This window comes from Mizuhopecten yessoensis, unplaced genomic scaffold (assembly GCF_002113885.1).
Source record: "Mizuhopecten yessoensis strain PY_sf001 unplaced genomic scaffold, ASM211388v2 scaffold2741, whole genome shotgun sequence".
Lineage (NCBI taxonomy): Eukaryota > Metazoa > Mollusca > Bivalvia > Pectinida > Pectinidae > Mizuhopecten > Mizuhopecten yessoensis.
This window is the reverse complement of record NW_018404696.1, coordinates 602,321-629,173: the sequence shown is the minus strand read 5'-3', so window position 1 is coordinate 629,173 and position 26,853 is coordinate 602,321. Positions and strand designations below refer to the sequence as shown.

Here is a 26,853-nt window from a genome sequence, read left to right as displayed (position 1 = left end):
ATTGAGGGTTATGTTAGTCCTATAGAGGACAGTCCCTATAAAGGCCCTGTGATGTGTCCAGTGCATCATGTATGTCCTATAATTAGTAGATGACATGAAACAAGATATAATGATTGACATATCATATACATGACACTCAGCCTTCCCAAGATGTACCAGCATACCAACTTCGACGATCACAGCTGAAATGATGTAGGAGAGACTCTTCCAACAAGTGGTGTCTCACATATTTTGCAGTTTTCAAAATGTAGGTCACAGTAACATATTGTTATGCTCCTTGAATACCTCAACTTGCTGTTCCGATCACTTCATGAAGCCATATATGCAGGAGTGTACTGTGTACAACTACTGAGTTTGTTTGCCAAATGTCAAGGTCACATTGAAGTCAAAGGTCAAATTCATTGTCCAGGCAATAACATCACTCTGTTAAAAAATATAAATATAATCTTTAAGATATATGTAGAATGAATGGCTGTGTGTCCCATACCACAATTGGATCGGTACATACAAGGTCAAGATACAATGTATTATTTAGATCGAAGGTCAATGAAATTTTTAGTTTGATAACTTATGGCTTGATGAAGATAACTTAAGATTTATGTGTAGGATTGAAGGGCAGTGGGGCATACGACTTTTGGGTCTAAACACCAAAGGTCAAGGCCACATTGAGGTCAAATCCATTTTCTTGGTCATAACTTCTGACTTGTTTAACCCAGTCGTAACTTGTATATCTCCAAAGGTAAATGTGGAATGAAACATAGTTTGTTGTGTACCATGCTGTAGTTCGTTCACTTCACACAGTTAAGTAATGTTAGAGATAACAATGGCACCAGGCAGTAATAGGATATCAAGATAGGTAACACATAACCTTTATTCCAGTCCAAATGAACATAATCCACCAGCTTTACTGATATTCTGGTTATGATGAACATTATCCACCAGTTTTACTGATATTCTGGTTATGCAAGGACGTACACCTTCCAAAAACGTACCAGCATACCATGTTTTATGATCCTAGCTGTAACAATATCTGGTCAAATATGCTTCAGACAGACAGACAGCTGACTGAGGGCATTACCATATCCCCGGCCCTGTTACAGTGGTTGGGGATAATTAATGAAAACATACAAGGATAAATAGTTATACATATTTTAATATACATCAAGGTCAAATGCTTTTCTTGTCTGAAAATCTTCATATACGCATTAAAAAAGGACATGTTCATCCCAGTACTAGATACTGAAATAATCAATAAGTGTTTGGTCTAAAATGAGGACCCATGCTACGATAGTCTACTTAATTAGATTTCTTCATGATTTACATGTTTCTCTGACAATTAACCATAAATATATACATAATTTACTACAGAACCGGTTTACATTTCAACAAGTTCTTTGATGAAAACAAAGTTAACACCATATTTAGCTACCAGACGATGCACATTTTATATTCCGTGAAAGGTGAGGGTTTTCTCACTGTAAGCGATTCACCAAAACAGTAAAATATTCACCATACTCCTGTGCCAGAAAACATTCAATTAAAGGACGTAAATATTCACCGTGAAGCAGATGAATATTGACCATAAAATAAACATAAATATTAACAAGATTCATATCTAATGCTAGATATGACTGTCCAATTTCACCTGAACTACCTTGTTTAGTCATATAACCTTAAGATTTCTATTAACATTTCAACTGTTATTTCACCTAAGAAATCCATTTTGAATGTATTTATATTACAAGGTAATATTCACTTGAAAATAAATAAAAACTTGGAAAATTGTCTTAGCAAAAACCCTACAAAGTGTTTTGTTTCATTTTTTTTTCAGAGAGCATTTCACACTTTAAAATTATTGAACCGTTTGAATTGTATTGGTATTCAACTGTTTTGACATACTGATACAATACGTGTTGTGAATTTCAGCAGGCTTACTACATAGATGTTGGACATAAATTGTGTCTTTCATTTTTTGGGGAAAACGACAGAAGACAAGCAGTAAGAAAATATATAAAGGTAACAGTGTGAATATATATAGAATAAAACAACTCTAACAAGTAATAAAATAACAGATCAACAACAGGCTTGTTATATAGCTAGAATTAAAATGTTCTGTGATCGAGGATAGCACTATACAACAACAAAATCTCATACAACTGGTTTCAAACCTCCATTCCTGATCAGGCAATTTACATTAAAATTCATTCTTAAACTGTTCATAATGTCAAAGATTTTCAATCAGTTTGAAAATTACTTTTTCTTTAAAATATGAAGGAAAAGCATATTAAAACACGTAGAAATAGCATTGAACCGGATACTGTTTATCACATCTGTATGACACTGTACCAACTTTTCAAATTTAATACAGCAAATATAGCTGTATATCCTATTTAATACAGCAAATAACGTCTGTATATCCTATTTAATACAGCAAATAATGGCTGTATATCCTATACGACAGATTCTGTTTGTAGTGATGGGAGGAACACAAAGATTCCTCATTATCAATATTGAATTTTCACAAGATTCCCGTAACATGATCAACAGTACAATAAACATACATGTGTATAGATATATGTGTTACAATGTAATATTACTACAATCCTGAAATGTTACAGAACCTTTCTATCACAGGAACCACATGTTTCTAGAGCATTGCTCGTCAGAATCAAATTCACATAGAATGCCCTCGTCATTCTTTGGATGGTATTTACAGAGTTCTGGATTACAGAATGCCCTCGTCATCCTTTGGATGGTATTTACAGAGTTCTGGATTACCTAGCCTACTTATCATACATTGTCTTTGTTGGACGAGTTTTGATAAAAATCGTGAAAGTTTTCAGCACTTTATAAGCACTGTTAATAAAGGGGTATATGTAGAGAGTGAGGACTGATCATGATTCATAATGGATAGCTTGTTGTGTATCTACAAGCTTCAGACTTTGATTAAAACATGTGCACTACGAGAAACGCTGGACCACCATTACACCCGGCCACCGTTAACGTTGACCTGATTCTACCCTGTGCAGATTTGGGGAAAGATCTGCTGCTTCCCACTACCTGTTGTCGTCAAGTGATGTCTATTGTGGGACCCGAGCAAAATCAGAATGTTCATTCCGTGTTCTGCTTACGGGACAGTAAAGAAACCAAAACTGAGCGACTTCCCGTTCATGACGTCCTGCCACTTGATGTTATTTTGTACTGGGAAATTACCAAAACAACAATTATTTAAAGGTAATATAGCAGTTACATGGATAACTATGAATGTGCCTCCGTTTAAGGAGGGAACATTTATTGGTTCAACAACTCATACCTCTGAGCTTGGAAGACTCAATTATAACTAATATGTTGGTCCATTAAAACAAATAATCTGTCTCAATATTGGGTGTTGTCATTTGGTACAGCTGGGTAGTCAGGAGCAATCAAACAGGTTTTACATGTCAAACTCGCTAGCAAAATCATGATGATGTTGTCCATTGCATGACACCTATAACGTCTTAAGTGTAAATCAATTTAAAAAAAATTGGATTAGTATTGGACAGCACACTACTAATAATAATGACAGTGTGTTACAATGTCCAACCATAAATATATCCCCCTTACACATCATGGTCATTGTGTATAGGTCATCCTGGAACGTCACACCAATCCCCCTTTTGTTAGGGTTTACCTGTGAACTCGTGAACACAGAACCAGCGTCGCACAGGGCCAACCCGTGTATGTGGAATGTGTATACCACAGTCGGAGACTTGTTCATACAGTGTATTGCTTTCTTACATTTTATTTTGCTGTTTTTAATGCAAACATTTGGACATTCCACACGATGTTACTAAAACACTGCTTTATATTACATAAAGCTACAACACTAGTATTCAAATCTCTCATCAACAACAACAGTCGCGTGTGTCCTCATTAACAACAACAGTTGCGTGTCTTCATCAACAACAACAACAGTCACGTGTGTCCTCATCAACAACAACAGTCACGTGTGTCCTCATTAACAACAACAACAGTCGCGTGTGTCTTCATCAACAACAACAGTTGCGTGTGTCCTCATTAACAACAACAGTTGCGTGTCTTCATCAACAACAACAACAGTCGCGTGTGTCTTCATCAACAACAACAGTCGCGTGTGTCCTCATTAACAACAACAGTTGCGTGTCTTCATCAACAACAACAACAGTCACGTGTGTCCTCATCAACAACAACAGTCACGTGTGTCCTCATTAACAACAACAACAGTCGCGTGTGTCTTCATCAACAACAACAGTTGCGTGTGTCCTCATTAACAACAACAGTTGCGTGTCTTCATCAACAACAACAACAGTCGCGTGTGTCTTCATCAACAACAACAGTCGCGTGTGTCCTCATTAACAACAACAGTTGCGTGTCTTCATCAACAACAACAACAGTCACGTGTGTCCTCATCAACAACAACAGTCACGTGTGTCCTCATTAACAACAACAACAACAGTTGTGTGTGTCTTCATCAACAACAACAGTTGTGTGTGTCCTATGTCCACTACGACCCAGACTGACTCAGACCCTGTATCGCCTGGCTCGTCTCACTCATCACGTTCTCCATGGCCGCTACATTCGGATCATAGCTGATGTTGAGCAGATTGCCAGATAGTCCCTCAATACTCTCAAATGACACATTTGTACCCTGGTCACCGAGATATGTCTGCAACATGTTCAAGTCCATTGTCTGCCCACCTGTCTGGTCTTGTGGTGTTGCCCCCGACATCAGCCCCTGCAGGCCCTGTTGCATAGAAACATCAGCAAGCAACACATTACTACCTGAGTTGGTTGGCTGTACAATCTGTTGCTGATTCTGTGCCTGGAAGAGGTCAGCAAATGGCACAGAGGATGAGGGAACTGGGATGTTGCCGGGTTGCTGTTGCTGTTGTTTCTGTAAAGCTTCTTGTTGCAGCTTGTTCATGGCTAACTGACGGAGGATTTCAAATTGCTGGTTTTCAGGAAGACTTGCCAGCTGTTGTCTCACAGACTCTGTCGGTGTTACAGTAACGCTACCCATGCCTGAATTGTCTGCTGTTCGCACATTCATAGATGATGGCGCTGTGATGGGCACCTCGGTCTGCATTACAGATGCTCCAAGATTGTTGAATGAGTAATTTGGCAAGTCAAAGTCTGGAAGAAAAAGCAAAGACTTAGGAGTGATACAATGTACAAGCAACATGCCCAAATTTTTAATATTTTGATATAGTGACCGTAAAAAGCAACACTTCTTTTGGTGGTAATTATCGCAAAGATTATTGAGGAGATTTCCTTAAATTTAAATTAACAGTTAAGTGTATTGTGTTGGACTAATTTATGTTGTATCCCCTATCTACCAGTGTCTAATCAATACTGCGGGTGTCCTCCACGGGATGAGATCCCTGTCCATACCCTCCTCACCATAGAACACATCAGCCTGTTTATTCTTAAAACTGGGATGTTGAGTTCATTTCATCACAAGGTTGACTTAATCACAACTCATCTACTCAGAACATGTATGATAGTAAAATAGTGCTATGACAAAAACCACTTTGACATAACCACAACTCATCTACTCAGAACATGTATGATAGTAAAATAGTGCTATGACAAAAACCACTAACAGTTTTAACTTACTGTTACTTTCCGGTTTTTCTTGCTTGATTCTTGATTTGGTGGCCTTCACCTTCAGCCTCTGTTTGATGTCATCCGGTGATAAGGACTGCAAACCTGTGTTATACCAAATTAAATGTGATTTAGTACATTTTACTTTTTTAACAATCCTGCTGTGTGTCAAAACTAAAACAGATAATTTTCAATGCCAGTGCTGTTTTTGAACCACCAAATAAGGAACATTTCCTTTCATTGCCTATATATATATTATAAAAAGAAAAGTTCTCAACAACGTTATAAAAATATATATATACCTCTACGTAAGAAAAATAGATCTACATTCACTAGCTTTATAATTAATATAAATTCCCCACAATAATCATGTTTATCATAGTCAATTAACTTTTACTATTTTTACAGTTGTCTTCCCAGGGAAATTCAAACTCATAGAATTTCAAACATGTCTCTAGCTGTACTGTACATGTATATGAAGAAAAACAAACAATTCCAATCATTTCATACAAAGCTATATTACCCTGATCTCATTTTTATACTGAGGTAAATTTATTGACTAAACTCATATGACCTGATTCCTACTGAAGATGACAAAGTGAAACTTACCGTCCCCAAAAATGCCATAGCTGCTCAATGTTTCGGCCTTCCGCTTTCGCTTCTCAATCAGTCGATCTGGATCTGAAAGATAACACAACACCATCAGACCAGCTGTATTTGACGATATTTGTTATTTCTGCAGGCCGTATGAGATTTTCACACCTCTGTCAGTATCTCTGAAGAATGTATACTATCTGTAACACATAATACTTGTGACTTAACAGATAAATCTCTCATTCAGAATGACTTGAATACTGTATGACCTCAAAGCAATGTCCATTGTTTCACATTTCATGTTTCCCCCTCTGATAAATCTCCATCTCTCTATGATTCACCTAATCAACATTTAGTTTGATTTCTTTGTGTGTAACATTCTACTAACAGCTACGGTCATTTAAGGACGTGCTCGGTTTTCGGTGGTGGAGGAAAACTGAAGTATCTCGAGAAAAACCACTGACCACCGGTCAGTACCTGGCCAAATACTGCACAAATAGTGGAAGTATACTGACCTGAGGCCAGTACCTGGCCAAATACTGCACAAATAGTGGAAGTATACCGACCTGAGGCCAGTACCTGGCCAAATCCTGCACAAATAGTGGAAGTATACTGACCTGAGGCCAGTACCTGGCCAAATACTGCACAAATAGTGGAAGTATAATGGGGTTTTACTGTATATCAGTGATGGTCTTTCAGTTGACGGAACAAAGCATATATAGCCTTAACAGTCACAGCAAAGATCACCTACATCATCGCCCGTAAACATGATAGAGTTGAGTAGAATATCACTTTAAGGCTGGAGATCACTTCGTTAACACATACAATGGCACAGTATCAAAACAAGTTTACATTAAAAGCAGATTCACTTAACCAGAAAAAATAAAATTATAGATATTTTTTCCGTCTTTTCTTAAGTGTATGTTCAGTAAATAATTGTTTGCAACAAGTACATACTTCTACAGCAAATGATGACTGAAATACTTTCTTCACTAAAGTACATACTTCTACAGCAAATGATGACTGAAATACTTTCTCCACTAAAAGGACATACTTCTACAGCAAATGATGACTGAACTACTTTCTCCACTAAAAGTACATACTTCTACAGCAAATGATGACTGAAATACTTTCTTCACCTAATAGGATCAAACACATCTCCATGAAATAAAAAATGAGGCCCTTTCTGCTATTTTGATAAAGTCATATCCATCCAGATGTTGCTAAGTTCCCACCATTTTGTTGTCGAAGGGTCTACACTGAAGTTGTTAAACCTGAGAATGCCAATACAAGACTTTCAATCTCAGTTTTTGAGAAACTTACCGGGATCTTCCGGCATATAGGTGAATGGAATAGGATCACTGGTTTCTGTGTCGTTCATACGCTTTAACTGCATTTTCACCTCCACTGGTCTTGTGATGTAGGTGTCTTTGTACGGTGGGGTTTTGAACACGATGGCGTACTGCAATAAATGACCATTCATAATGCAGTCATATGATGTTCGACATCAGGTCTGTCTGTAAACACCTACTGTATAATTGTATAGACAGTTATATGATGTTTGACATCAGGTCTCTCTGTAAACACCTACTGTATAATTGTATAGACAGTTACATGATGTTTGACATCAGGTCTGTCTGTAAACACCTACTGTATAATTGTATAACTCCATGAACGATTAGATGTATTCTGATAAAGAACTAGAGTAACCTCAGCACTAAGGATACTTGAGAACTAGAGTAACCTCAGCACTAAGGATACTTGAGAACTAAACAGATCTACTAACCTGTCGATGAATGTCATTCTGACTAAAGTCTCCATATTCCTCCCATTCCACTACAGACTCGTTAGCATCGTTCTCTTTGTAAAATCGAACTCCAATATCCTCTGAAATTCCAATAGGAAAAGTATTCAAATATCAATCTCTTTCAAGGTTTTTCATCTTCTCAACAACCTTATGTACCAGTGGACAGTTTTGTTTGATCAAATAGAATCTGGCATAAATTTACTCAAACTACTCCTTCTCCTGTACACAATAGACCAGCTGTACTAGTAGTGTTTAAACTTGACAGGATCATATCAGTGGTTTTGTTTCTAAAACAAATCTAATCGGTTTTAATCTGACACAAAACTTAAATTTTGCATAGTATCTTGCATAATGACCTTTGACCTTCATGAAATATAAAACAGTAAACACTTCACAATATCTACCGTATGACCTTTGACCTCCAGGAAATATATAAACACTACACAGTATCTGACTTTTTGAACTTTAACCTCTGTGAAATCTAAGCATTATACAGTATATGACCTTCGGTATCGTCTTTGAAATATAAACACTGCCCTAAGGTATATATGACCTTTCACCTGCTTCTACAGCAATTGTTAATCTAGATATCCTGTTAACCCTTTCACCACTGTAGACAAAAATGGACTCATCCAGATCAATGCATTGAAGAGTCTACTAAAGTTACATAGGGGTAAAAGGGTTAAGCTGACCACATACATTGTACCTTCACTATGTGGTCAAGCTTATTACAACAGCTACTTGTTATCATCATACCGGTGCTCTCTGTCCTTCAAGTAGTGAAATAATCGTGAAATGTATCTATAGATACATGGTACAATGTGTATGAATTTACAACTGATGTTAGCAAACCAACCCTCACAAAGGAATGTGTCTTTCACTTCCTTAACCAAACCATCACTAGTTACAATTAATGCGTCATTCATTTCCTTAACCAAACCATCACTAGTTACAATTAATGCGTCATTCATTTCCTTAACCAAACCATCACTCGTTACAATTAATGTGTCATTCATTTCCTTAACCAAACCATCACTCGTTACAATTAATGTGTCATTCATTTCCTTAACCAAAACATCACTAGTTACAATTAATGTGTCATTCATTTTCTTAACCAAACCATCACTAGTTACAATTAATCTGTCATTCATTTCCTTAACCAAACCATCACTCGTTACAATTAATGTGTCATTCATTTCCTTAACCAAAACATCACTAGTTACAATTAATGTGTCATTCATTTTCTTAACCAAACCATCACTAGTTACAATTAATCTGTCATTCATTTCCTTAACCAAACCATCACTAGTTACAATTAATGTGTCAATCATTTCCTTAACCAAACCATCACTAGTTACAATTAATGCGTCATTCATTTCCTTAACCAAACCATCACTAGTTACAATTAATGTGTCATTCACTTCCTTAACCAAACCATCACTAGTTACAATCAATGTGTCATTCACTGCCTTCACAAAACCATCACTAGTTACAATAAATATGAAATAATATGTCATTAACGCTGCTTGGTGTAGATTATATTTGTTGGAAGGCTTAAACAGAGAATAGTATAACACATTCTTATAGATAAAACATTAGTATGTGTTTGACCACTTACCTCTGTTAATTTTCTCACACAGAAGGAACACCTCATCGCCACCCTTTGCCTTTCCCGATGACCTGTCCACACGACATATCACAAGCTCATTTAAGGCCTCTACAAAACAAAAAAGGGTTCAAGATGTATCCTACCTTACTGTGACATGTGGGTTTTTCCAAAAAGAGTTCCACCTGTGACATATCTCGTTTTAATGTTGACTCAGTCTTGTGGTTGTTAACCAAGGTGAAATTTAAGAGTTACACAATACAATAATTGATAGCACTTGTGTATTAGGGAAACTATTCAAGAAAATTATTAAACAGTCAAATTAATATCTTTTAAGATTCTTTACTAAAGGGAATACTAAAGATTAAGGTTTTTTAAAGACTTGGGCAACTGCAACTACACATCAACATTTACATCAATTTAGCAAACCAATCCCCCAATCTTCCCACTTCCTTACAGACAAGAATAATTCAGTGACAATCAAACCAATCCCCAAATCTTCCCACTTCCTTATAGACAGGTATAATTCAGTGACAATCAAACCAATCCCCCAATCTTCCCACTTCCTTACAGACAAGAATAATTCAGTGACAATCAAACCAATCCCCAAATCTTCCCACTTCCTTACAGACAGGTATAATTCAGTGACAATCAAACCAATCCCCCAATCTTACCACTTCCTTACAGACAGGTATAATTCAGTGACAATCAAACCAATCCCCCAATCTTCCCACTTCCTTACAGACAGGTATAATTCAGTGACAATCAAACCAATCCCCCAATCTTCCCACTTCCTTACAGACAGGTATAATTCAGTGACAATCAAACCAATCCCCCAATCTTCCCACTTCCTTACAGACAGGTATAATTCAGTGACAATCAAACCAATCCCCCAATCTTCCCACTTCCTTACAGACAGGTATAATTCAGTGACAATCAAACCAATCCCCCAATCTTCCCACTTCCTTACAGACAGGTATAATTCAGTGACAATCAAACCAATCCCCCAATCTTCCCACTTCCTTACAGACAGGTATAATTCAGTGACAATCAAACCAATCCCCCAATCTTCCCACTTCCTTACAGACAGGTATAATTCAGTGACAATCAAACCAATCCCCCAATCTTCCCACTTCCTTACAGACAGGTATAATTCAGTGACAATCAAACCAATCCCCCAATCTTCCCACTTCCTTACAGACAGGTATAATTCAGTGACAATCAAACCAATCCCCCAATCTTCCCACTTCCTTACAGACAGGTATAATTCAGTGACAATCAAACCAATCCCCCAATCTTCCCACTTCCTTACAGACAGGTATAATTCAGTGACAATCAAACCAATCCCCCAATCTTCCCACTTCCTTACAGACAGGTATAATTCAGTGACAATCAAACCAATCCCCCAATCTTACCACTTCCTTACAGACAGGTATAATTCAGTGACGATGAAACTTGATGCACACCGACATTTAAAATGGTTTATCTGATGACTTACTTTTGTCGTGGATGGGAAGGGAGACTACCGGAGGAACGATTCGAGATATCTTTCCCGACTCGTCTGGCAGGAAAACCTGGAAACACAGTCTCACTACATTCAGATCCATGTTTGCAGCCTTGGGAATGTGTTTGAATCCACCTACAACAAACAACACCAATCAGCCTAACCATCGGACTTAAACAACAATGAACAACAGGGTAGAAATAGGTTTTAGATGTATTTGGTATATTTAGATGTATTTGGTATATTTAGATGTATTTGGTATATTAAAATGATTTGATGTCAAATTATTCAAATCTTTCTTCCACTGTTTGTGAACTGGAGGCACCATGTGACAACATGTCATTTTGGACAGATCTAGATCATCTTCTTACTCCGATATGGATCAACATCCTCTTACTCCGATATGGATCAATATCCTCTTACTTCGATACGGATCAACATCCTCTTACTCTGATACGGATCAACAGCATATTACTACGATACGGATCAACATCCATTTACTCCGATACGGATCAACAACCTTTTACCCCGATATGGATCAACATCCTCTTACTCCGATATGGATCAACATCCTATTACTTCGATACGGATCAACATCCTCTTCCTCCGATACGGATCAACATCCTCTTACTTCAATACGGATCAACATCCTCTTACTTCGATACGGATCAACATCCTTTACTTCGATACGGATCAACATCCACTTACTCTGATAGGGATCAACATCCACTTACTCTGATAGGGATCAACATCCTATTACTTCGATACGGATCAACATCCACTTACTCTGATAGGGATCAACATCCTATTACTCTGATAGGGATCAACATCCTCTTACTTCGATACAGATCAACATCCTTTACTTTGATACGGATCAACATCCACTTACTCTGATAGGGATCAACATCCTATTACTCTGATAGGGATCAACATCCTCTTACTTCGATACAGATCAACATCCTTTACTTTGATACGGATCAACATCCACTTACTCTGATAGGGATCAACATCCACTTACTCCGATATGGAACAACATCCTCTTACTTCGATACGGATCAACATCCTTTACTTCGATACGGATCAACATCCACTTACTCTGATACGGATCAACATCCACTTACTCTGATAGGGATCAACATCCACTTACTCTGATAGGGATCAACATCCTTTACTTTGATACGGATCAACATCCACTTACTCTGATAGGGATCAACATTAATCTCTTTTCTCTGTTTCAAGTTGCTCTCTACATCCTTCTTCTTGGCACACTGGATTCCAAGGTGTGGAAAACTGAAAAGAAAGTGAATGTTTTTTTCAAATAAATTTAAGTAAATGTTTTGTGATTTTCACAAAGTAAATTATTATTAATCAGCGACAGAACATGTGAATAACACACGCTTTGATTTTTTTCTTTGACTTTGACTTCATCTGGGTATTTTTTATGCAGGCCAGTGTATAATCTAATATATAAACCTACCTGACAGTGTTTGTGTCCTTGACCTTGAGTGTACACACTCCTCGTTTACAGTCGCGCCCTACGAGATTGTGAGGGTGAGGCTCATAGGGTGCATCTTTGGTTACACAGGAGACCACTACAACAGCTGTTCCGCTGTAGTTTACAATCTGTAGTAGTGGGAGGAAACAGTTATCATTACTTAAGTCCTTAATAGTTGTGACACTATGGGAAATGTTTCTAGAGAATTACATCTTTCAACATTTTGAGAACAATATTCTATATAACAAGTAAACAACTCCTGAGGTTACACAAATCCATTACTATCAGCTTACTGAATTTAGTAATACCGGTACATAACACTTCTACAATGAAGAGTTCTTGGATCACTATACACACAGCTAGTACAGTAATTGATTGTGATCTTACTTTGATTGTTGGGAAGGTCTTCCTCTCTGTAGTGCTTTTGTCCCCTGGAATGCTGCCTGCTGATCGTCCCTCGCATTCGTAACGGAATCGTAACCCTCTTTGTTTCGGCTGTTCAACAATTTCAACATACACACCATCAGTCGTTGCCTGCTTTGTGCCTCCTCTACTGCCCTGCCGAATGACAGGTCGTGAGCCTCCTGGTTTGACTTGAGTTTGACCTCCAAAGCCTGGATTGGTTGGGACTGCAGGCATTGTTGGTGTGACTGGCAGATTAAAAATGGTTCTCATAACATAACATAAATATGACGAAAATTCTTCAAAATTTTCAAACACTTTAAGTCTTCTAAATTCAAACTTGTAAGGTAGGGTCATCGCCTGGAATAGTCACTGAAATCATATGCCTACCAAACTTGTAAGGTAGGGTCATCGCCTGGAATAGTCACTGAAACATATGACTACCAAACTTGTAAGGTAGGGTCATCGTCTGGAAAAGTCAATGAAACATATGACTACCAAACTTGTAAGGTAGAGTCATCGCCTGGAATAGTCACTGAAATCATATGACTACCAAACTTGTAAGGGAGGGTCATCGCCTGGAATAGTCACTGAAATCATACGACTACCAAACTTGTAAGGTAGGGTCATCGTCTGGAAAAGTCAATGAAACATATGACTACCAAACTTGTAAGGTAGGGTCATCGCCTGGAATAGTCACACAAACATATGACTACCAAACTTGTAAGGTAGGGTCATCGCCTGGAATAGTCACTGAAATCATATGACTACCAAACTTGTAAGGTAGGGTCATCGCCTGGAATAGTCACTGAAACATATGACTACCAAACTTGTAAGGTAGGGTCATCGCCTGGAATAGTCACTGAAATCATATGACTACCAAACTTGTAAGGTAGGGTCATCGCCTGGAATAGTCACTGAAACATATGACTACCAAACTTGTAAGGTAGGGTCATCGTCTGGAATAGTCACTGAAATCATACGACTACCAAACTTGAGCTTATGACATCTGTATTAGCTTGGGCTTAATTAGCAGTGTACAGGTAGTGTACGGTGGCCATGGGTGATATATATATTTTTGTACAATGAATAACCCCTGTAATATTACATGTATCAAAACAAATCAGCACTAAAATTGGCATATACATGATGAAGTGGACTATTTGGGCTTCACATTGAAAAAAATAAATAATTCAAACTTGGTTTGAGACAACATTTTTGGCCATTTACAAATCTGTGTCTACACAACAAAAGCTAGCTTTTCATGTAGTCTATTTTGTACTCAGCACATGTGTTAATATTGTGAATAAATCCACCGGTATGACCTATGCTAAAACGTGAGTATTTCTGTTACAGAGTAGACAGTATTTAATTTAAGACAGGTTTTAAGAAAAAAAATACTACTTGCATGGGTGAAATTTTGGGTTAAAAATTATGTTTTTTTTGCATTTTTTGGTGTAGTTTGATGTCGTAACCATGGTTTTCACAAGTCCCATATCTGGGGAAATCACTTTTAGAAAAAAAATCATTCTTCAAGAAAAAACGTATTCAAAATGTAGTTTATAGATATATATATATATGTAGGTGTGTTGTGCAGGATGAATCCGCTATCCATGTTTATCCGAGACATGCCCTCTAAGGAGAATCGAACTCTCTGTTCCTAAAAACGATCAGTCTCATAATTCCCAAATTGACTTCTTAACCGTCTGTTAACTGATGTAGTATTGAATGATGTTAATATTTATACATACTGTTCATGGGCTGCTCGGTAATCAAGTGATTCAGTATAGAAGGGTCTGTGATATTATCCATGTTGAGCTTGCCTTCATTAATCAGCTGCTGCAGTTCACTGCTTGTGATCTGAATTTCGTCTGTATAGCCTTGACCTGTAAACAAGGGGGACAACTGATTACATCATCCTAACAGAACCAACAATTTCCATTTGTTCTGTGTTATGGGTTATGAATCAGGTTGATACACATAAGACGCTATTCCTTGACTTAACTATTGTTCGATTCACCACTAAACATACGGGCCCTGTAGGACTGATTGATACAGAGATCAGTATGGTGTATAATGTGGTACGTTGTTATCTAATGCTGTCTACTATATTCTTCTTTAAAGTACTGATTTAAATTATAGATTAATATTTTTTTGTAATCACTATTTTTTGGAAAAGGTCTATACATAGGACTAGTACTGTCCACCTAAATAAAGTTTACAATATCACTGACTGGTCTCAGAAGTTGTGATCATGTGTATCAATTTTTACATGTATATATATTAATTTCCACGATGTAAGGTCACAGGTATGTATTGGAGCTGGGAAGGGTTCACATTGGGGTTGAAAAATAGTACATGTCACACTCCAGTAATAGTTTTTGGCAGAAGTTTGATATTTTATGATTTCTACATCATTTGCAGGGCTGTTATTTCTGCAAAACTTGTGCACATTCAATTCAAACTTAACTTCAATAAAATTTCTAACTTTGTCCCCGCAGGCAGTCAGACACTCTCAAACACACATACATCAAAGTAATTTCCGGAAGCCTCAGACCATCGGTCTACCCATAATTTTGCAGGCTGCCTAAATATTGTCTCCAGAAGTGGTACTCGTAAAGTAATATCCCATGTGAGGTTAGACTGGGTCATTCGTCAACGTATCTCTATTGGTAGAGCATCCGTCTGGAGCTCAGAGGTATGTCCCGTGTTTGAACCCCGGTCTGGCCGTGCATTTTGCCATCTCCTGTTTCACCATGTTTACTTCTCATAACTGAATTTTTATTGGAAAGAAATGCTTCCCCGTTCTTATATAATTAGTACCCACTTTAACACAATGATCATACTGGATAGGATGTCACTTACAGTTTTTGTGATCCCATCAGTAATATCCTAAGTAATATAAATTACAGTAATCACATAATTAGTGAAATCTTATTGCTGACCTGTTCCACGTGATTACCTGTATTTACATCTCAGTAGCAGGTTTATGTGTAAATCTGTGTGTACTGTGTGACGGCTTCCTGCTTCACTGACGAGATATGTATTGGTGGTGTTTCGGCCTTGTACTTCCTAATATCACAAATCAGAAAAATGGAAGTGTGTATGTCTGTGCGCGTGTTTACAAGTATTTGCCATCGATCGTGTCGATTTCTTCCGGTATTAGTTTCATACTTGATCATAAATAGTAGATGTCTTTTTCCAGTGTAAAGAGTATTGCCCCGGTAAACCCGCCTTATACTACGTCATTTGAGTTGACTTCCCCTTGGTTTTTCCACCATAATGACGTGCACTTGCCGATAGCACGAGCTAGAAATTCCCAATTACTAACTAGTACAAATCACACATTTCACTAAAACAATAATGTAGTCACTCAAAAACATTAAAATAAGTTCATAAATATGCGTTATAAATTATGTCATAAATCAAGGAGCGAATTTTGACAACATGGCGACCGACAACATTGCCGACATGTCCAACCAAAATAACTAACGCGAAGTTTGTTCCGTTTACTGCTCGTGCTTTTCCAATTTCATAACGACGTCTTCGAAATAACTTACCGAAATCCATGGCGTAACCGGGTCTGATATCCCTGTGCTGGGGCAAATGGTTTTAACCGATCGTGGGCTTCCCAAAGTTTAGCTAAAATTACTGTAGTGGAGTGTTCTGTTAGCCTACCTGAAAAATTCCAAGAGGACGTCAACTTCTAAAAATAGATTACGGGGAAATACAGATCCCGACCAAAATATGTCATTTTGATTGGATAAAAATGACTCGGTCGTCTCCGGCAATTTAGAGGGGTCGTTGCAAAGGTTACTTTTGCATTGTCTTGACTCGATAGGTATACGGTGACACATCCAAGGATATTATTACACCGCGCGTGCGTCAAGTACTTTACTTAAGTGGGACCCCCCTTACTATATTACTGAAAGTTTTAGCCGGTTCTTTAGCTGTTTTGATTTTGGTGAAAATATCCGGTGGTAGTAGGTTCCAATCTTTAATTGTGTTTGGTATGAAGCTGAATTTTAATGTGTCTGACTTTGTTTGCAATCTCAGGTAATGTTGGCTATGCATGTTCTTGGTCGTCCTAGATGGTTCTTTCAATTGTTCAGATGGTAAGTTGGCTTGACCGTGTATGCCTTTGCAGAAGAGGATAAGTCTGTTTTGAGTTCGGCGATCTTTTAGGGATGGTAGTTGCAGCTGGTCTAAAATTGCTGTCATACTACCTGGGTCGTAGTTGTAGTTTGATGTTATGAACCTTGCCGCTCTTTTTTGTACATTTTCCAGCTGATCTTGAAGATATATTTGGTGTGGGTCCCAGGCAGTGCTCGCATGTTCGAGGACAGGTCGTATGAGTCCTTTATATGCCTGGAGTTTAACTTCGAGTGGACATGATTGAAGATTTCTTTTCAATAATCCTAATGTCCTGTAAGATTTGTTGCATATCACATCTATGTGTTTTCCCCAGTGTAGGTTATTGGTGATGTTGACTCCTAGGTATTTGATAGATGTTAAGAATTGGAGTTTGGTATCTTTTAATGTATATTCGAATGATGTTGTCTTCTTCCTGCGGCTCAATGCCATCATGTTGCATTTAATTGGTTGAAATCTCATCCCCCAATTATTAGCCCAGTTACCAAGAGTGTCAATATCTTTCTGTAGTTCTGCACAGTCATCTTCGTTTTTTATTTCTCTGTAGCATACACAGTCGTCTGCGAACAGCCTAATTTCAGGTGTTACATTATCTGCTATATCGTTGATATGGACTAGAAATAGGATGGGACCAAGAACTGTCCCTTGAGGTACTCCTGATAGTACTGTTGATGTTTCAGATTTAATTCCATTCACTACAACGCATTGAGATATTTTAGATAGGAAGACGTTAATCCAATTCAAGATATTTTTCGGCACACCATATTTGTGAAGTTTACCTTTTTAAAAGCTCGTGTGGTACAGTGTCAAATGCTTTTTCAAAGTCCAAAATAAATATATCAGTTTGTTTCCTGTTGTCAATGGCAGTTGCCCAGTCGTGAATCACGTTAATGAGTTGGGTTTCACAGCTGTGTCGTCTTCTAAATGCATGTTGTCGGCTATTTAAGATGTTATGATCTTCAAAGTGCTGCATTAGGTTCGAGCAAATGACATGTTCTAAAAGTTTGCAAGTAATACTGGTTAGAGATACTGGTTAGAGATACTGGTCTGTAATTACTTGGGATGGTTCTATCGTTCTTCTTGAATAGTTACTTCAAAGTTCCATTTAGCTCATAACAAATAAATGACTGAAATACGCATGACCGATTTACAAAGTATGCATGGACTTTGCTTAGTTGTTCCTGGTTAAATGAAGTGTATCTTTTTGATAAGTACACAGTAATATTTTTTCTTCAAATGGAAGCTAATTACACTTTTAATTTAAAAATATCAAAATATATGTTATTAACTACGATTGGAAACAATAGCCGTATTTTAATCTTCCTACCTCTTTACATTTACTTTAATTACATTTTTTCCTTTGTGTTTCAATAGCTAATCATTACATAATGGAAAAAGAAACGGCCCAATAACAATTAAGACTGGGTCACACTTGCAGTGAGTAAGTAATTAATATCCCCGACTGTTGACGTCATAATTGTTACGTTGAATACCTCTGACCCTCCCTGGACATATGGCCGGTTCTATATTCATTGAACAATTACAATATATACATTATTTGAACTTAATGCTGCATATATAAGGTAATGCCCTCAATGCTGCATATACATAAGGTAATGCCCTCTGCCAGTCCGTCCGTCCGGCCGAGGCTTTCAGAGCATAGATCACATGGTATACTGGTACTCCTGGGAAGAGAGAGCGTCTCTATGTATTGAATACCTAGTTTACTCGTACTCGAAAGAGAGAGCACATCACACCTGCGCTTTATTCGTTGCACTGGTTACCTGTAAGATACAGGTCGCAGTACAAAATTCTGGTATACACATACAAGGCACTGAATGGAACAGCTCCTCAGTACCTACAGGAGCTTGTTACCCTGTATCAGCCGTCAAAACCACTGCGGTCGGAGTCAGAATCTTTGTTGTGTGTCCCAAAATCTCGTACTGGGACCTACGGAAACAGATGCTTTGGGAGGGTTTCGGCTACGTTGTGGAATAGCTTACCATCTGCTATTAGGAAGTCAAATACCCTGGCCAAGTTCAAGAGGGACATAAAAACTCACCTCTTCACGTCTGCATTTTAGAATCTTTGCAAAGACGTCATGTAAATACCACCCTTTTATTTGTTCAATTATGTGCACATTGCTTGTTAAATGTATGAAAGTGATTGCAAGCCTTTGTTGTTTGTTTTAACAATTATAACCATTACTATTATCCATATGTTGTTAAGTGCCTTAGAGTAACTTTACAAATTATATAGGGCGCTATATAAATGTTGTATATTATTATCATTATTTAGCAGTGGGGGATATTGACATCGTGTTGCAATCTTTTTAAAAGATAATTGTATCTTATATCCTTTTAATATTACTGCTCCCTTTCCGTGCTTAATTTTTCGAACCATTTAAAAAAAATCTAGTTGAAAGTTGATATAACAATGGCGATAGAACCCCGATTCATACACTAATAAATAAGCAGTAATATTAACTTAGACTCAGACATGTTGACTGATAGATCTCTGGTGCCCACCTTCCTCTGGCCCCGACACCAGACTTACACATGTAGACAGATATATCTCTGGTGTCCACCTTCCTCTGGCCCCGACACCAGACTTACACATGTTGACTGATAAATCTCTGGTGCCCACCTTCCTCTGGCCCCGACCCCAGACTTACACATGTAGACAGATAGATCTCTGGTGCCCGCCTTCCTCTGGCCCCGACACCAGACTTACACATGTTGACAGATAGATCTCTAGTGCCCACCTTCCTCTGGCCCCGACACCAGACTCAGACATGTAGAGATCTCTGGTGCCCACCTTCCTCTAGCCCCGACACCAGACTGAGACATGCTGACAGATAGATCTCTGGTGCCCACCTTCCTCTGTACCCGACACCAGACTTAGACATGTTGACAGATAGATCTCTGGTGCCCACCTTCCTCTGGCCCCGACACCAGACTTAGACATGTTGACATATAGATCTCTGGTGCCCACCTTCATCTGACCCCGACACCAGACTTAGACATGTTGACAGATAGATCTCTGGTGCCCCCCTTCCTCTAGCCCCGACACCAGACTTAGACATGCTGACAGATAGATCTCTGGTGTCCACCTTCCTCTGGCCCCGACACCAGACTTACACATGTTGACAGATAGATCTCTGGTGCCCACCTTCATCTGGCCCTGAAAACAGACTTACACATGTAGACAGATAGATCTCTGGTGCCCACCTTCCTCTGGCCCCGACACCAGATTTTGACATGTTGACAGATAGATCTCTGGTGCCCACCTTCCTCTGGCCCCAACACCACCCACCTTCCTCTGGCCCCGACACCAGACTCAGACATGTTGACAGATAGATTTCTGGTTCCCACCTTCCTCTGGCCCCGACACCAGACTTACACATGTAGACAGAAAGATCTCTGGTGCCCACCTTCCTCTGTCCCCGACACCAGACTCAGACATGTTGACAGATAGATCTCTGGGGCCCACCTTCCTCTGTCCCCGACAACAGACTTAAACATGTTGACAAAAAGATCTCTGGTGCCCACCTTCCTCTGGCCCCGACACCAGACTCAGTCATGTAGACAGATAGATCTCTGGGGCCCACCTTCCTCTGGCCCCGACACCAGACTCAGTCATGTAGACAGATAGATCTCTGGGGCCCACCTTCCTCTGTCCCCGACACCAGACTCAGACATGTTGACAGATAGATTTCTGGTGCCCACCTTCCTCTGGCCCCGACACCAGACCTACACATGTTGACAGATAGATCTCTGGTGCCCACCTTCCTCCGGCCCCGACACCAGACCTACACATGTAGACAGATAGATCTCTGGTGCCCACCTTCCTCTGCCCCCGACAACAGACTTAAACATGTTGACAAAAAGATCTCTGGTGCCCACCTTCCTCTGGCCCTGACCCCAGCCTCAGACATATTGACAGATAGATCTCTGGTGCCCACCTTCCTCCGGCCCCGACACCAGACCTACACATGTAGACAGATAGATCTCTGGTTCCCACCTTCCTCTGGCCCCGACACCAGAGTTACACATGTAGACAGATAGATCTCTGGTGCCCACCTTCCTCCGTCCCCGACAACAGACTTAAACATGTTGACAAAAAGATCTCTGGTGCCCACCTTCCTCTGGCCCCCACACCAGACTTACACATGTAGACAGATAGATCTCTGGAGCCCACCTTCCTCTGTCCCCGACACCAGACTCAGACATGTTGACAGATAGATCTCTGGGGCCCACCTTCCTCTGGCCCCGACACCAGACTCAGTCATGTAGACAGATAGATCTCTGGGGCCCACCTTCCTCTGTCCCCGACAACAGACTTAAACATGTTGACAAAAAGATCTCTGGTGCCCACCTTCCTCTGGCCCCCACACCAGACTTACACATGTAGACAGATAGATCTCTGGGGCCCACCTCCCTCTGTCCCCGACACCAGACTCAGACATGTTGACAGATAGATCTCTGGGGCCCACCTTCCTCTGTCCCCGACACCAGACTCAGACATGTTGACAGATAGATCTCTGGTGCCCACCTTCCTCTGGCCCTGACACCAGACTTACACATGTTGACAGATATATCTCCGGTGCCCACCTTCCTCTGGCCCCGACACCAGACTCAGACATGTAGACAGATAGATCTCTGGGGCCCACCTTCCTCTGTCCCCGACACCAGACTCAGACATGTTGACAGATAGATCTCTGGTGCCCACCTTCCTCTGTCCCCGACACCAGACTCAGACCTGTTGACAGATAGATCTCTGGTGCCCACCTTCCTCTGGCCCTGACACCAGACTCAGACATGTAGACAGATAGATCTCTGGGGCCCCCCTTCCTCTGTCCCCGACACCAGACTCAGACATGTTGACAGATAGATCTCTGGTGCCCACCTTCCTCTGGCCCCGACACCAGACTTAGACACGCTGACAGATATATCTCTGGTGCCCACCTTCCTCTGGCCCCGACACCAGACTTACACATGTAGACAGATAGATCTCTGGTGCCCCCCTTCATCTGGCCCTGACACCAGACTCAGACAGGTAGACAGATAGATCTCTGGTGACCACCTTCCTCTGGCCCCGACACCAGCTTTTGACATGTTGACAGATAGATCTCTGGAGCCCACCTTCCTCTGGCACTGACACCAGACTCAGACACGCTGACAGATATATCTCTGGTGCCCACCTTCCTCTGGCACGGACACCAGACTCAGACATGTTGACAGATAGATCTCTGGTGCCCACCTTCCTCTGGCCCCGACACCAGATTCAGACATGTTGACAGATAGATCTCTGGTGCCCACCTTCCTCTGGCACTGACACCAGACTCAGACATGTTGACAGATAGATCTCTGGTGCCCACCTTCATCTGGCCCTGACACCAGACTCAGACATGTAGACAGATAGATCTCTGGTGACCACCTTCCTCTGGCCCCGACACCAGACTCAGACATGTTGACAGATAGATCTCTGGTGCCCACCTTCCTCTGGCCCCGACACCAGACTTAGACATGTTCTCAGATAGATCTCTGGTGCCCACCTTCCTCTAGCCCCGACACCAGACTTACACATGTTGACAGATAGCTTTGACCTCCGTCCTTATATGACCCTGGCTGTAGCGAGAACGTGAAACCCCAATCACACCACTCACAGTAGTCCGAATTATTCTGACGTTTTACCCATTTTTTTTATATCGATCTGTCGTCGATTATCGACGACAGACCGATATGAAAAAAGTCGATAAAACGTCAGAATAATTCGGACTTCACTCACAGATACCGATAAGCTCTGAATTTTTGTTAAATGCCAAGGGAAAGACTCTGTAGGTGTTGACCGGTTCGACATAGCAACTTCATCGCCGTCAACAGCGGTAAGTTCATCACCCGCGACAAAGGAGGACAACATCAGGACCCATAAGACAGAGCATGACGTTGATTATATCTTGTTACTGTGTTTGTGTGGCCTAAATGGTATGACTTTATTGGTTTCTCCTTTGTTACTCGGTTCGTAATTGTTACTATTTTATGAGATTTGTTACTTTGGTAATGTTTATAATGTTACGATGTTTGCGTATATTTTGTTACCATGTTTTCCATCTTATTGTGTTTAATTGTGGTGCATATTTGGTACCTTGCTGGCGTATATAGTGTTACAATGTATATGTATATTGTTACAATGTATATATATATTGTTACAATGTATATGTATCTTTGTGTACCATGTTAAAGTGTACCATGGTACATACAGATTATAAACAACTTTACAAAAAAACTCTTTACTTTCACATGTATATGTACCAACAGCCGATATCAGCCGGCAAAATGATTTGAATTTTTATATCTTTCTGTACCGTGGTACACTTTTGCCCGGTACAAAAAGATGTGAAAGCTTCTATCCTTTTAGTACCGCGTTACACTTTTTTTCATTTCTTTTTGTACCTCCTACGGTACAAATAGATATGAAAAAAGTGTACCACCAGAGCATGGGAATGTTGTTATCGGACACTATGACCAGAACTGACCCCCAATAGTGAAGCCCTAATTACAACGTCGAAACAAGTCGTGAAGTTCATTAATCACTGCTGATGTAAGTTAGTTGTAAGTATTGGGGCCTTGACAGGGTTTCCAAAAGGGATAAAGGACATCTGAATATTTTTGTCAATTCCCTTGTTTTGATAGATGTCCAGATTATAAAAGAATCGTACAACTAGCTCATTGTATTTCCCCCCCGAAAAATATAAAAAGGTAGACTTTCCTTCGAAGTAATTAAATTGATTGTCCCCTTGTCCCCTACGGACCCCGTCGACGTTTTCAACTGATTTGGAGTTTCTTTCATTTGAGAAGTTGAAGCAGATAGAATACATTAGAAAATTAATGTAAGTATTAGAATAATAATCCATAATGACTTTCTTTTTAACGTAAAACATTTATAAAATTCGGTAAAGGATATTGAATAGTTGATTTAAATTTAAATGAGTAAGTAATAGTTTGGTAGCTCATTTGGTGTAATTTTGTTTGTTTGTTTGATTGATTTTGTTTAACGTCCTATTAACAGCTAAGGTCATTGATGCATGCGTGTAGTGTATGTGTGTGTATTTTGGGAGGCTGCGATATGAACGTGTTTGTCTCCTTGTGATAGCGCGGAACTGATGCCGACTTTATAGTGCTACTTCACTGAAACATACTGCCGAAGACACCCAGCAGGACGCCCCACCCGGTCACATTATACTGACAACGGGCGAACCAGTCGTCCCACTCCTTATTTGCTAAGCGTTAAGCAGGAGTAGAAACTACCATTTTTAAAGACTTTGGCATGTCTCGATTTGGTGTAATAAAAATAACAGACATTCCGTGCGATAACATTTCATTGTATGTGATGACAGCCTTATCAGGGTGTAAAATGTCATGCTTGGTAACCTTTTCGTCTGACGGTTTCACATGTTTCTGTACCATGGCTGTGTTCGGCCGTTATTTTGGTACAGAAAGATACAAAAGCAACGGGTTGATTTTATTTCTGCTTTCATATCTTTGTGTACCATGGTACACTTTTACATGGTACACATAGATTTGAATTTTCATATCTTTGTGTACCATATAAAAGTGTACCGTGGTACAAATAGATATGAAAATTCATATCTTTTTGTCAGGCTCTTGTCGGCCATCGTAAAAAGTGTCACATGGTACAACAAGAGGCCCAATGGCCTTAGCGGTCACCTGAGTTATATCATAGGTACTGGTAGCGTTATTTTATTGTTTAGATGTGATGTGAAAATCAGCATGTAAACTAAGTGAAATACAATACTTGTCATGTCATCAAAGGATAAGAATTTGAAAATATTGGTAAATGTTCCCTTTGGGGCCCCGCCCTAACCCCTGGTTAGGACAGGAATCCCAATTTTGCAGAGTAATACTCTCATTCAACAAAGATGATTCTGACTAAGTTTGAGTAATTTTCTGCTGAAAATGGATAAAATATACCCAAAAGTGTTATTTCCCTATAAAAACTATAGTAAACTTTACCCTCTCCCGAAGGGAGAACGGATAGCTCGGGGGTCCTGAAATTTACGATTTAAATAAAGCCCCTGATGATTTTCTTTCCATGCAGAGAAAATGAATGAGTACCTCTGAGTCTGGAGGAGAAAATTTTGGAAACATTGGTTAATTTTCCCTTTGGGGCCCCGCCCTGGCCCCTAGGGTTGGGGTAGGAATTTCAATTTTACAATTTGAAACCATCTTCCTCCAAGGATAATTCTCACCAAGTAAAAATAATTTCCCACAGAAAGTTGTCAAAATATACCCAAAAGTGTTATTTCCCTATATAAACTATAGTAAACTTTACCCCCTCCCCAAGGGAGAACNAGTCTCATCTACCAAGGATGATTCTGACCAAGTTTGAAAAAAATCCATCCACTGGTTCTTGAGAAGAAGTTGAAAATGTAAAAAGGTTATGCACGACGCACGAAGGACGACGGACGACGACGGACGGAAAGCGATTAGAATAGGTCACTTGAGCAAAGCTCAGGTGACCTAAAAAGATATGAAAATTCAAATCTTTTTGCCAGGCTCTTGTCGGCCATTGTAGTGTTACCATCTTCTCGTTTGATACGATATTTTATAATGTTATCTTCTATAATTGACGGAATCCCAAAGAATATCACGTTGTCAAGCCAATAAAGGAAGAAATCTGCCGAGACGGTCTCTATAACGGAACTACCCGATCATGTCCGAATTTGTATCGGTTTGCTACGTAGGCGTGAGCGACGGAAAAACCGAAAACTTTGCGGAAAAACCAGAAAACATCATGACACACTGTTATAAATACGAAACACTCGCTATTATTAATACAGTCCACAATATAAACTGAATACTTGTATCCAAATCATGCAAACTTTCAAAATTAATAATAAAAATGCATTGAAAATTCTTAATCAATAATTGGAACTAGCACATGGTATCATGCCTATAGAGCCTATATATAAGTAATACCACATGCCTATGTGGCGGATAAAAATAAGGCCAGAAAATCTTGGGGAATTTTCATTTGATTTTCATCAATTCGTGTGACGTCACCAATTTTGTTATTAATGTCATTCTAATCTTATTTTAGATATTTATTAACATGTCGCTAAATCTAGTCGGATAACTTCTAAATCAAGATGGTTGGCATACTAATTAAGATGCTCCATTGTTATTTTCATGGTCTTGGGCAATGTTGTGAAATAGAATAATATATGAGCACTTATTTTGAGGAACGTTGCGTTGTGGTCGTCGATATCATATAGACAAGATGAATATGTATTTACAACATAGATAATGTGTTGGTAGAATCAATTTAATATATCCAGTATATAAATTCTAGGTACAGACAAAATGTATGTCAACCATCTGTCGGTAGACTTTCCGTAGTTTATTTATCATGAGTTATCGTTCTACTTAATTCTATGTATTAATATTCATAGAGTACTGACCTACTGTGTTGGATTTAGACGTTATATTGGTTGAGCAATAACATGTATAAATATATACTTTTTTACTTATTTGTACCACCGGTATTTAAAATTGTGAAATACCAAATTTACATCTTGATGTTAATAACAATGTATGCCTTCAACATAAAACAAAAAAACTTGGAATTATTGCGGTGATTCCCCTCCA

General features: G+C 39.3%; 1 protein-coding gene across 2 annotated transcripts; it reads right to left on the bottom strand.

Annotated features, from left to right (window-relative positions):
• Positions 1-1,135: 1,135 nt before the first annotated feature.
• LOC110446505 (putative transcription factor p65 homolog) lies at positions 1,136-16,738 on the bottom strand. 2 transcript variants are annotated; one of them, XM_021491680.1, is made up of 13 exons: positions 16,591-16,738; positions 14,782-14,916; positions 13,016-13,278; positions 12,611-12,756; positions 12,332-12,423; positions 11,128-11,268; positions 9,642-9,740; positions 8,003-8,103; positions 7,540-7,678; positions 6,232-6,303; positions 5,635-5,727; positions 4,514-5,151; positions 1,136-4,423 (listed from the first exon to the last, which is right to left on the bottom strand). In XM_021491680.1, exons 1-12 carry the CDS (start codon positions 16,598-16,600, stop codon positions 4,523-4,525), a joined length of 1,920 nt encoding a protein of 639 aa, XP_021347355.1. In that variant the 5' UTR covers positions 16,601-16,738; the 3' UTR covers positions 1,136-4,423; positions 4,514-4,522. The 2 variants fall into 2 exon arrangements, with proteins under 2 accessions (XP_021347355.1, XP_021347356.1); XM_021491681.1 differs by lacking the exons at positions 1,136-4,423; positions 16,591-16,738 and adding an exon at positions 15,993-16,242 and having other exon boundaries at positions 4,434-5,151.
• Between the last annotated feature and the right edge of the window lie 10,115 nt (positions 16,739-26,853).

Excerpts from the sequence above, each read along its gene's own strand:
- LOC110446505 (XM_021491680.1), bottom strand. Across the intron at positions 8,104-9,641 it reads GTGTGAGAAAATTAACAGAG|AGGATATTGGAGTTCGATTT; the intron begins GTAAGTGGTCAA and ends TTGGAATTTCAG. Across the intron at positions 6,304-7,539 it reads CTATATGCCGGAAGATCCCG|ATCCAGATCGACTGATTGAG; the intron begins GTAAGTTTCTCA and ends GTTATCTTTCAG.